This window comes from Sphaeramia orbicularis, unplaced genomic scaffold, assembly GCF_902148855.1.
Source record: "Sphaeramia orbicularis unplaced genomic scaffold, fSphaOr1.1, whole genome shotgun sequence".
Taxonomy (NCBI): Eukaryota; Metazoa; Chordata; class Actinopteri; order Kurtiformes; family Apogonidae; genus Sphaeramia; species Sphaeramia orbicularis.
Window position 1 is genome coordinate 67,501 of NW_021941594.1, and position 13,230 is coordinate 80,730.

The 13,230-nt window shown below is 40.3% G+C and overlaps 1 protein-coding gene across 1 annotated transcript in view; it reads right to left on the reverse strand.

Moving 5' to 3' along the window:
• LOC115416340 (neuronal PAS domain-containing protein 3-like) overlaps nt 1–12,886 on the reverse strand; it is a gene marked incomplete at its 3' end in the record, with an annotated part of 76,770 nt that extends 63,884 nt beyond the window's left edge. The window contains 2 exon segments of the mRNA XM_030130089.1: nt 10,447–10,536; nt 12,746–12,886. Of these exon segments, the coding sequence (XP_029985949.1) occupies nt 10,447–10,536; nt 12,746–12,886 (231 nt within the window).
• Nucleotides 12,887–13,230: the final 344 nt, after the last annotated feature.

Sequence of the window (13,230 nt, forward strand, 5' to 3'; positions counted from 1 at the left end):
CATCCCATGGCCCAGACTGGACCCTTTATTGGGCCTGGTTTGGTCCATGGGCCCAGACTGGACCCTGTAGTGGGTCTGGTTTGGTCCTGGTCTGGTCCAGTGTGTGTCAGTCTGTTGTCATTCCTCCGTCTGCCTCTAGGGGCGCTGCGCCATCAAAGCCCTGCTGCTTGGTCCTTATTAACAGTAGAAGAACAGAGCGGCGGTCCCCTCATGTGACCCTCTGACCACACTCATCATCACTGGAGATGTTCCATCATCACCACCACACGACCAGGAGGAGGCGCCGCCATCAATTATGAATCTGACGGTGGAGGGAGGGGCGGGTTCAGCGGGTTGGCTCAATTAACGGTGACCTTCCTCATCATCCTCCTCCTCCTCACCTCAACTCCTCCTTCCTCCATCTCCCAGAATGCCCCTCTTTGACCTCATGCAAATGAGTGACCCCCCTTCCCAAACAGACAGGGGAAGGAGGAGGAGGAGGAAGAGGAGGAGGAAGAGGAGCAAGAGGGAGGAAGAGGAAGTATCTATATTTGTTTGGCGACAATAAATGACATTAAATGTATAAAATGTTACATCAGTGTTAGTGAACATCACAGCTGACAGAAAAAGACAAATGTAGAAGATCTATTCTATTCTATTCTGTTCTATTCTATTCTGTTCTATTCTATTCTGTTCTATTCTATTCAGTATTTTGGTCCATTCCTACAGTATCTATAAGCATCTGTTCTTTAAACTCTAATAAATGTGTGTGTGTGTGTGTGTGTGAGAGAGAGAGAGAGAGAGAGAGAGAGAGAGAGAGAGAGAGAGAGAGAGAGAGAGAGAGAGAGAGAGAGAGAGAGAGAGAGAGAGACCTGAGAGAGAGAGAGAGAGAGAGAGAGAGAGACCTGGGGCTGTTTCTGAGCTGGATCTGTTTAATGCTAATTGATTCAACTGGCCCCTGTAGACCATAAGCCCCGCCCACTGGGAATACTGGGACCAGTACAGGTCTGGGATCCTGCCAGTATGAACCAGGGGAATGTGAACTGCAGTCAAAGAGGGCGGAGCCATGACCTGAGGGGTGTGTGTGTGTGCGTGTGTATGTGTGCGTGTCTGTGTATGTGTGTGTGCGCGGGTGTGTGTATGTGTCGCTGGAGAGCCTCTTTAAATGACAAAGGCAGAAACAAATGGCTTCACACACACACACACACACACACACACACACACACACACACACACACACGCACACACACACACACACACACACATACACACTCCACCGAACAAAAGGAGTCCAGTACAGAGAGAGAGAGAGGCTGATCTGGTTCCAGGTCTATGTCTCTCGCCCCGTGTTCATGTCTAAATGAACATCCCACCTGCTTTGACCGTAACCGACGGAAACGCCACAACCTGGGATGTAAACAAACATCAGCTGTTTCATCCCCACACAAACAAACAGCAGCAGCATCTACTCTGTCAACACAAAAATATATTTTAGAAAATAACGAATATTAACATTTATGACACATTTATATGTTAAAGGGATAAAGTGATCAAATATAAAAAAAAAGATAAAATAAATAAACAAATAATATAAATAAATAAATAAATATGCTGATTCTACTAGAGTTATTGACTGTTTATGTTATTGTTTATTTGTTGTTATTGACTGTTTATTTGTTATTATTGTGTATTTATTGTTATTGACTGTTTATATGTTATTGTTTATTTGTTGTTATTGACTGTTATTTTGTTATTATTGTTTATTTGTTGTTTTTGACATTTAATTTGTTATTTACCTCCATTTGTACCTGTTAAACCTTCATTATATCTAAAAAAAAAAAAAAAAAAAACTTCACTGTTTTAAAGTATTTTGTTTCATTATCTTAAAATGAGCACAAACTAAACGAAACAAATTCAACAAACATATTAATTAATGTCAGTTAAATTTATTTTTTTAATTGATGTTGAACATGTTTATCAGATTCTATTGGATTAGAACTTTCTCTTTAAAAACAACCAGAATATTTTTGTTTCTTAAAAATTAAATCTGACTTTGACTGATTCCACTTCACAACCAAACGCCTCACGTTCCCTGTGTGTGTGTGTCTGTGTGTGTGTGTGTGTGTGTGTGTTGTGTTGTGTTGTGTTGTGCTCTCACACACTGCTGCATATGCCCGTCTGGCAGGAAGAGGCTCTGGCTGCTGCCCATATTTGGGCGTAACGGGCGGGGATCCAGCAGACTAATTTGGGTCTGGCCGGGACAGCGCAGTTATTATTTTCCTCTGGACCATCAGGCAGAGGACACACAGCCATCTGCTGCACACACACACACACACACACACACACACACACACACACACACACACACACACACACACACACACACACACACACACATCTCAATTAGATCAGTGAGAGGGCAGCTGTAGCAGCGCCTCCACTCATAAACAGACACACAACACTGACAAACATGCGAATAAATGCCAATGCTAAAGGAACGCTGTGGTAACACCATGGTAACGCCACAATAACACCATGGTAAAGCCATAGTAACACCATGGTAACGCCACAGTAACTCCATGGTAACGCCACAGTAACTCCATGGTAACGTCACAGGAACTCCATGGTAATGCTACAGTTACACCATAGTAACACCATAGGAACTCCATGGTAACGCCACAGGAACACCACAGGAACACCATGGTAATGCCACGGTAATGCCATACCAATGCCACAGTAACACCATGGTAACGCCACAGTAACACCATGGTAACGCCACAGTAACTCCATGGTAACGCCACAGGAACACCATGGTAACACCACAGGAACACCATGGTAACGCCACAGGAACACCATAGTAATGCCACAGGAACACCATGGTAATGCCACGGTAATGCCATACCAATGCCACAGTAACACCATGGTAATGCCATGGTAACACCACGGTAACACCATGGTAATGCCACAGTAACACCACACCAATGCAAAAGGAACTCCATGGCAACACCACGCCTATACCAAGGCAATGCCACAGTAATTTCAGGTTGAGTTTTACTCAAATTACCAAACTATGTCTTAAAATATGAGGTAACGGTGAGTACAAAGTGCCACCCACTGTTTACCTGAGGAGTACCACTGGGATCAGAAGAAGAATTATTTGCAGTGCCTGAGTTCCACAGTGTGTATTAGTATAGTATTATATTAGTATTTGTGTATTAGTCTACAGTGTGTATCAGCAGTATTTTTGCAATTAGTACTTTTTCTGATGATGTAGTATTTTCACAATGTGTGTTACTTTAACTTGTATTTGTAACTTGTTTAAACATGGAATGATTGTTTGTTGTTGTGGGATTTTATGGTAAATGAACTGAACTTATATAGTGCATTTTCTACACCTTAATGGTGTAAGAAAGCGCTTTAGAATTCCTCACACACATTCACACACCAGTGGGCGGCTGCTGCCTGGCCCCACTGTGTTCAGTGTCTTGCCCAGGGACACTTCAATATGTGGACAGTCAGAGCCAGGATTCGAACCGCCGAACCTTTGGTCATTGGACGACCCACTCTACCAAGTGAGCCACAGCCACCTGCATTTTATTCTATTTTTGTTCCTTTTTTCCATTTTATCTCATTTTTATTAGTTTTTATCTTGTTTTTAGCTTACCGGCCAACAGGCTGTAAGCTATTGTCGTCATATGGCGTCGTCTGTTGTCCGTTACAAAAATTTCAATCGTCTTCTTCTCCGAAACTCCAGTTCTGATTGACTTCGAACTTGGTATACAGCTTCTTTATGATGATGTCAGCAAAAGTTAGTGAAAATATTTTGATCTGGATCTGATTCTGGATTTGGTACGACTTTGACAAATGTTCCCATTATAAGAGATAGGAAGTGGATTGATCCAATAAATCAGTAAGTATCAATAATATCAAGTTGGAATTTGAATTTTTTTCAGATCTGATTGGAATATGACCAAAACATGGGCTATTTCTGTAATAGAATAAATACACAGAACTGGGTGATAATAAATGGCATCTGGATACATTTCCCAAAGCTTTTCATTTGGCCGGTAAGCTACAGGGCCATTGGTCCTATTTTTAATATTTTTTTCAGTTGTATTTGTCTCGTTTTTACTCTTTTTTATCTTGCTTTATCAGTTTTTTTACCTTCTTTTTAATCAGCTTTTTTCCATTTTTATCTAGTTATTCTGTTTTTTCAGTTTTCTTTTTTTTTTTTTACTTTTTATTCTGTTTTTATTTAGTTTCTCTCTGTTTTCTTTTTTAATCTTGTGTTTATGTGGTTTTAATCTCGTTTTCATTTCGGTTCACCTCTAAACTCCGGGTTAAAGTTCTGTTTTCTCCTTTCGTCCTCACGGTGTGAACTTTTTACAGCGTGCATTAAAATCCTGCGACGGAGGAAACTTTTAAAGAAGCCGAGTGTTGATGGAGGGCGGCAGCGGCGGACGGAGGGGGGGTGGGGTTTAAATGGGGCGAACGGCTGTGTTTAATTACAGCTGGGCTCTTTGTTAATGACTCTATTAACGGCCTGTTTGATTGGCCGTCCACGTCCGCCGTCTCCCCGTCCAGACGCCGCCCGAACCAGTTAAAGCGGCAAATCCTCTTTACACATAAATCTGCCTTCGATGGCGCGAACGCCGGCCACTGAGCGGGAAAATTCATGACCTCGTCAATTTGTCGAAAGGCTTAAACCCCCCCACACTCACACACACCCCTCCACGCTGCCTCACCACCTCGCCATTTTTCAGCTCGCCACGATCTAATTAAAGTTGAAAAATAATTAGCGATATATTTTCCTTTCTTAAAAAAAGAAAGCGGGGCAGTGATTAAAGCAGACGAGCAGGAAGGAAGAGCAATTAAGAGGATGGAGGTTGACGAACTCTGTGTACACATGTCGGATTACAGACTCCACGACCAAAGACGAGCTCTACCGCTCACTCGCTCGCTCGCTCTCCCCGTCTTTCACTTTTTTTTTTTTTTTGTTAATCGGCGTGCCACTTCTCCAACAGCTGATAAAAGCCCAGAGAACAAGATAACCAGCGCGGTGGAGCTGGTGGAAAGGCTTAGGGACCCGATTTGACAATTAATCAATTATTTGATAGAAATCATCAATCAATCTTGGCGCGGGAATTAATCCGAGGGCGAGCGAGATAGAGAGACACAGCAGAGAGAGAGAGAGAGAGGGGGAGGGGGCGGGGAGATGCTCCTTCCTCTTTAATTGGTTAAACTGATTGGCCTTTTCTCCTCGCTCCCATATCTGACGCTTCGATATCGAATTTACACGAGTTCACATTAAACTAATGGAGACGAAGTAAACACAAGGAACGCACCAGTCAGCCTTTGATTGGACTCAAACATCAGTCTCAACCCTTCAGTGTCTGACAGCCCATAATATGCACAGAGGGGTACCAACGGCACCATGACTTTCATACAATTGAGTTTTTTTCTTCTGTTTCAACCAAATATCATCACATAAGAACTGATCAAAATAATGCAAAGAATGTATAAAGCCAAATTAAAGTTACTCCCCGTCTGTGTACAAAGGTTCTTCACAGCACAAGTCTAAATATGATTTACGAGATGTTTGTAAATTTGTTGTACAAAAAGTTAAAAAAGAGACTAAAAGAAGATGTATATCTGTTGTTGGAGTTAAACTATGGAATGAGGCCAGCATGGATTTAAGAATGTGGAGCCCATTTTTAATATTTAAAAAAATGGTATGTAAGGCAATTTTTGAAGGATACAATTGTTAAGCTCTAATAAGTAATAGGTAAATAATTTATTTTTGATTCTACATTAAATTACCATTAATTTGGTGGGTTAAGTTTTCTATTTTTCTGGTTTATTTTCACCTTTTTATGTTTTTGCTTTTTTGTTTGGTTGTATGCATTGTTGTTGTTGTTGTTGTTTTTTTTTTTTTTTTTATTTATTTTCTTTTTTTATTTTTCCTATATTGAATGCTTGGGTAGCTGAACTTGTTCTGTAGGACAGGCATTAATATAAGCATTCTGCTTCTGCCTGGGCCTTTTCAGTCATTAGCCTGTTTGTAATGTTTGTAGTGTTGTTGTTGACACTGGTTGTATTATGTGATGACTGAATAAAGAATTTCATTATCATCATCATCATCATTATCTGAGGTTGTCCTGTCAAAAAGTCAGGGACCAAATTTGATCATTTGATCAAGATTCAGATTAGACGGCACTTTTTATTAGTTGGACCTGTTTCAATGACAATACATATATTCTATTGTATTCTATTATTTTCTATTCTATTCTATTCTATTCTATTCTATTCTGTTCTGTTCTGTTCTATTCTACTATTCTATTCTATTCTACTCTGTCTTATTCTATTCTATTATTTTCTATTCTATTCTATTCTATTCTATTCTATTCTATTCTATTCTATTCTTTAACTGAATCAGGTTCTACATATGAACTAATAAAAAGTGACGTAAAGTGAGTTTTTACAACAGAACAAATGAGACTAAAACTGATTTAAAAGTGTTTCAATCATGTTTCAAGTCTGTAAAATCCAACAAAAGAACAAAAACACTTTATAAAAGACCCAATAACCTGAATCACGCTGCTCATTCACTTCAAATTCCACATTCCTCTTGGGTTTTTTTTCCCCGTTTGCAAACCTTTGTTTTCGTCTCCTGACTTTTACAGAAGTTTTCAGTCAAGGTGGATCTGAGACGTCGGAAGGTCTTTGAACGCACCAGGAGGCAGAGTTTCCTCATAATGACGACAGATTCCACAGAAAAACATCTGCAGATTTCACGCCCTTTGGTCTGAAAAGCTCTGATCTTTGTCTGATGTCATTTAGTTGTCAGAATTTCTTCTTATAAACCTTTGTATTCAGATTTAACTGATGACGAACGCTCCAACTTTTCAGTCGTAACATACAGATACATGTCCAAAAGTCTGTCGCCACGTTGAATCCAGGTGTTTCTTTTCAAACAGAGGTCTGGGATCCAAAACAATAAGGACTAATGTCATAATATAGTTTTATATTATGGGATAGATATCATAACATTGGTTAGTTTGGGTTAGATTTAGCTTTGTTTCCAAAATGACTCAGAGATGGTTTGGACTGAATACATGTCAACACTGAGTTTTCTTTTTTTATCCATGACTGATTTTAAATGTTCTACCTCTAAATTTCTAAAATATTTATCGTGCTCTTTTACGATCACCCACAACCACTCAAATATCCCCAAAAACCACCCAAATATTGCCCAAAAAACACTAAACTATCACCCCAAAAACCACTCAAATATCACCCTCAAAACCACCCAAATATCAACCCAAAAACCACCAAAATCTCACCCAAAAAAACCCCACACTCAACTATCACCCCAAAACCACTCAAATATCACCCAAAAACCACCCAAATATCAACCTAAAGTCCACTCAAATATCACCCAAAAACCACCCAAATATCAACCCAAACCCACTCAAATATCTCCCCAAAACCCACTCAAATATCACCCCAAAATCACCCAAATATCACCCCAAAACCCACTCAAATATAATCCAAAACCCACTCAAATACAACCCAAAACCCACTCAAATATCACCCCAAAATACACTCAAATATAATCCAAAACTCACTCAAATACAACCCAAAACCCACTCAAATATCAGCCCAAAATCACCCAAATATCACCCCAAAACCCACTCAAATATAATCCAAAACCCACTCAAATACAACCCAAAACCCACTCAAATATCAGCCCAAAATCACCCAAATATCACCCCAAAACCCACTCAAATATAATCCAAAACCCACTCAAATACAACCCAAAACCCACTCAAATATCAGCCCAAAATCACCCAAATATCACCCCAAAACCCACTCAAATATAATCCAAAACCCACTCAAATACAACCCAAAACCCACTCAAATATCACCTCAAAACCCACTCAAATATAACCCAAACCACCCAAATATCACCCTAACCCACTCAAATATCACCCCAAAACCCACTCAAATATAATCCAAAACCCACTCAAATATAATCCAAACCCACTCAAATACAACCCAAAACCCACTCAAATATAATCCAAAACACACTCAAATATCACCTCAAAACCCACTCAAATATCACCTCAAAACCCACTCAAATATCACCTCAAAACCCACTCAAATATCACCTCAAAACCCACTCAAATATAACCCAAAACCACCCAAATATCACCCTAACCCACTCAAATATCACCCCAAAACACACTCAAATATAACCCAAAACCCACTCAAATACCACCCCAAAACCATCCAAAAGCCCCCACAATATCACCGATACACCACTCAAATATCACCCAAAAACCACCCAAAACCACCCAAATATCACCCAAAACATATCATACCAGTACTACTAATAATTAATTGTGTTTAGTGTGCTTTAGATTTATTGTGCTGTTGCATTCAGGTCCCGGTTTGTGCCTTAAACCAGGCTGATGATGCGTTCAGGTCCTGGTTTGGGTCTTAAACCAGGCTGATGTTGCGTTCTAGTCCCGGGTTGGGTCTTAAACCAAGTATTTTGTTGCGCTCAGGTCCTGGTTTGGGCCTTAAACCTTCTCCTTCCGTCAGACTCAGACTCATCTTTACATCTTATTAACGTTAACAGATATCGACAGACTGAAAACAAGCAGCAGAAGCTCGGCCGTAAACAGGGAAATGTGACACTCTGGATTCTTTTTAGCCGGCTAACACACACTAACACACACTAACACACACACTGAGCTCGTCAATACTCGACTTATTAGCGGCTCCAAGGTCGGCGTGGCGCCCTTCAGGACGGACGCCCGTCTCCATTAACACGAACTGGTGGAGAGTGAACCAATTGAGACGCACAACTCGTTACCGAGCTGACAAAGTACAATGAAGTGTCGCAACACACACACACACACACACACACACACTCACACACACACACACACACACACAGCAATAAAATATGCATCGTCGCTCGCTGCACAAATCAACAACCGTCCGACGAGCTGATGAGATTTTAAATGAGCCTTAATTTGTTGGGAATTGTCTTTGGTAATGATAGAAAAGAGAGGGAGGAGGGAGGAGGGAGGAGGGAGGAGGGAGGGAGGAGGCACAGGGTCATGTGATCCTTCAGATAAACACACAGATATGGGGTCAGGTTGGTGTCCAAATATTCATGTGTATCAGACACATATATGTTCATATTAGTCTGTAGTTCAAATAGAAACTGTTGAATGAGTTCACAGCATTCAGTATAATGTGTGTATTTGATCAGAATATGAATGAATGAGACCCAAAGCCACTTCACCCTTTGGCCCCTCCCCCTCCGTTCAGGTGAAGTGGTAGGGGTGTCCTGATTCCTGATGACTCATAGGGGAGGGGCTAAGGGGGAGGGGCTGTTTGACCCTACAAACGGAGGTTTTCTAGGACTATACTCCAAACACAGGGGTCTGATAAATTTCCCATAATTCAGTTCCAATCATCGGTCAGATGGACGTAAACCCAGTAAAACAGAGCAGCAGCGACCCAAGAAACACACAAACGCACAAGTTTAGTGCAGAAACAAGGGGGTAAGGGGGAGAGCCAAGGGGGAAGGACCAAGGGGGAGAGCCAAGGGGGAAGGACCAAAGGGGAGGGGTAAGGGGGAGGGCCAAGGGGTGAATTGGGATTGGGCCTCAATTTCGACCAGAATTCCAAACATAAATCCAACTGTACGATTTTTCTTTCTTCGTTACTAATACGACTTCACCAACGGGACTCTGCTGCTGTAAATCCATCTCCACTTCACAGACATTATTTCTGGGGCAGAGGATCCATGGATTCACAGACTGACCATGAGTTCAGGGTCCAGATCAGATCCAGATCAGGTCTAGATCAGGTTCTAGATCAGGTTCAGATCAGGTCCAGATCAGGTCTAGATCAGGTTCTAGATCAGGTCCAGATCAGGTTCAGATCAGGTTCAGATCAGGTTCCAGATCAGGTCCAGATCAGCCAGGATCACTGTCCCAGATGGACGACCAGGTCATGGAACCAAACCAGGTCCAATCCAACCATTAGTCCAATGTTCTGTTCAGCTGTAGAAGGAACCTGAACTCATGGTCAGACTGAAAATTTGACCATGAGAAATTTGATTGATTGATCCAATATTTAGACGAGGGGTGGGCAATCCTGGTCCTCGAGGGCCGGTATCCTGCATGCTTTAGATGTTTGCCTCTTCCAACACATCTGATTCACATGATCAGCCTATCATCCAGCTCTGCAGAAGCCTGATAAGGACTTTCAGGTGTGCTGGAAGAGGGAAACATCTAAAGCACGTAGGATACCGGCCCTCCAGGACCAGGATTGCCCACCCCTGATTTAGACAGTAATCTAACCCCACAGACAGACAGGTACAGACAGACAGACAGGTACAGACAGACAGGTACAGGTACAGGTACAGACAGGTGTGTGTCTTACCTGTGACAGCCCCAGGTAGATGGACACAGTCTCAGAGATGTAGAGGAACCGTCCCTCCTTGTTTAGTGCAAATACAAACCCATCCAGAGACTAAAAAAAACAAACACACACATCAGAGGGGTCAGTCACATGATTCAACCTCAGGTGAACGTCTGTGTGTGTGTGTGTATGTGTGTATGTGTGTGTGTATGTGTGTGTGGGGGGGTCCAGCCCGTGGACCAGAACCAGCCCAAACAGTCCGATCTGTCCATGGGATGAATTTATAAAAGACAAAAAACACACTGAAGATATGAACAATAAAGGACACATTCAGCCCCATGTGACCTCCTGCACGTAAACAATAACAGAAAAAACAACACATAAGGAGTTTTCTACTTGGTTTAGAGGGAAAAAAAGGAAAATTACATAATGAAGATATTTACAAACTATTCTGTGCAAAAAAAAAAAAAAAAAAAAGGATCACCAGGTATTAGACAGTTCCATCAGTGTGTGGTTTAGGTTTTTAAGAATTAACTGAATAAATACAGGGTTCTGGATGGTGTGAAATAATGAACTCTCTTAATTATTCAAGTATTTTGCTCATTTTCTTCTCACTTTAGAAGGATTTGTTAAAGTTTATACCATATTTAAATGCATTTTGGTTAATTTTTTCCCTTATTTTTCTAGTATTTTGCTCATTTTATTCACATTTTATACGTTTTTTGCAGGTTATCGTATGAATAACTGAGATAAAACTGTACTTTACAAAAGTTACTTCCATGTATTGGTCGGATTAGTGGATCCCCAAGTATTGGACAGTTCCATCAGTGGGTGGTTTATGTTTTTAAACGTTTACTGAATAAACACATGGTTCTGGATGGTATAAAATGATCCACTCTGCTAATTTTTCAAGTATTTTGCTCATTTTCTTCTCACTTTAGAAGGATTTGTTGACTTTTATACCACATTTCAACATATTTTGGTTCATTTTTTCCATATTTTTCTAGTATTTTGCTTATTTTATTCACATTTTATACGTTTTTGTAGATTTTATCCTATGAATAACTGAGATAAAACTGTATTTTACTCCAGTTACTTCCATGATCAGATCAGTGGGTCACCAGGTATTAGACAGCTCCATCAGTAGATCGTTTTGTTTTTTAAGTTGTAACTGAATAAATACAGGGTTCTGGATGGTATGAAATAATAAACTCTCTGTATTATTCAAGTATTTTCCTTCTTTTTCTTCTCACTTTAGAAGGATTTGGTGACTTTTATACCACATTTCATCATATTTTGGTTCATTTTTTTCCTTATTTTTCTAGTATTTTGCTTATTCTATTCACATTTTATACATTTTTGTACATTTTATCCTATGAATAACTGAGATAAAACTGTATTTTACACCAGTTACTTCCATGTATTGGTCAAATTAGTGGATCCCCAGGTATTAGAAAGTTCCATTAGTGGGTGGTTTATGTTTTTAAACGTTTACTGAATAAACATGGTTCTGGATGGTATAAAATGATCCACTCTGCTAATTTTCAAGTATTTTGCTCATTTTCTTCTCACTTTAGAAGGATTTGTTGACTTTTATACCACATTCAACATATTTTGGTTCATTTTTTTCCATATTTTTCTAATATTTTGCACATTTTATTCACATTTTATATGTTTTTGTACATTTTATCCTATGAATAACTGAGATAAAACTGTATTTTACACCAGTTACTTCCATGATCAGATCAGTGGGTCACCAGGTATTAGACAGCCCCATCAGTAGATCATTTTGGTTTTTAAGTTGTAACTGAATAAATACAGGGTTCTGGATGGTATGAAATAATAAACTCTCTGTATTATTCAAGTATTTTCCTCCTTTTCTTCTCACTTTAGAAGGATTTGGTGACTTTTATACCACATTTCATCATATTTTGGTTCATTTTTTTCCTTATTTTTCTAGTATTTTGCTTATTTTATTCACATTTTATACATTTTTGTACATTTTATCCTATGAATAACTGCGATAAAACTGTATTTTACACCAGTTACTTCCATGTAATGGTCAGATTAGTGGATCCCCAGGTATTAGACAGTTCCATCAGTGGGTGGTGGAGGCGTTGTGTGGGTTTGTCCGTGGGTTTAATTGAAAACAGGTTCCACATGATAACTAAGCGGTGGCTGTTGCGGTGGAGGTTCCACTCGTATGGACCATCGTGTGTCTGGGTTTTAGTGGAAACGCCGTCACAGACGCTGATACGTGACCGTGTCCGATGGTGCGTTCACGGGTGGATCACGGCAGAGGCGGCGCAGTGGGCCGAACGTCACACGTGGCGAATGGCGAGGCGACGCTCAGATCAGGGTCGGACAGGGAGAAGGTGGAGGAGGATTCACAAACGCCCCCGGAGTTAATACTGCAGAGGTCAAAGGTCAACGACGTGTGTTTCCTGTTGTCGATGCTCATGTGTCACAGATGAACCGCTGGGAGATCTGGGTTCAAAGGTCACACTGACCCAAGGCCACGCCCACCACCACACTGGAAACATCTGGGGTTTATTTTATTCAACCTTTATTGATAATTAACAAGTAGAACGATGCAACATTGAACATATAGATTCAAGTATTGATACGAACAATAAGCAGGTAAATAAAATAATACGATAAAAAAAGTAATCAAGTATTTAAAAATAAATGCGCAAACAGTTTGAGCATACGTTGACATTTTTGATTTTTTTTTTTGCTAAAGCTAAAGTTTTATAAAACATGTTTAATAGTTTAACTCTGTTATGGAGGATCTGCAGAACTGAA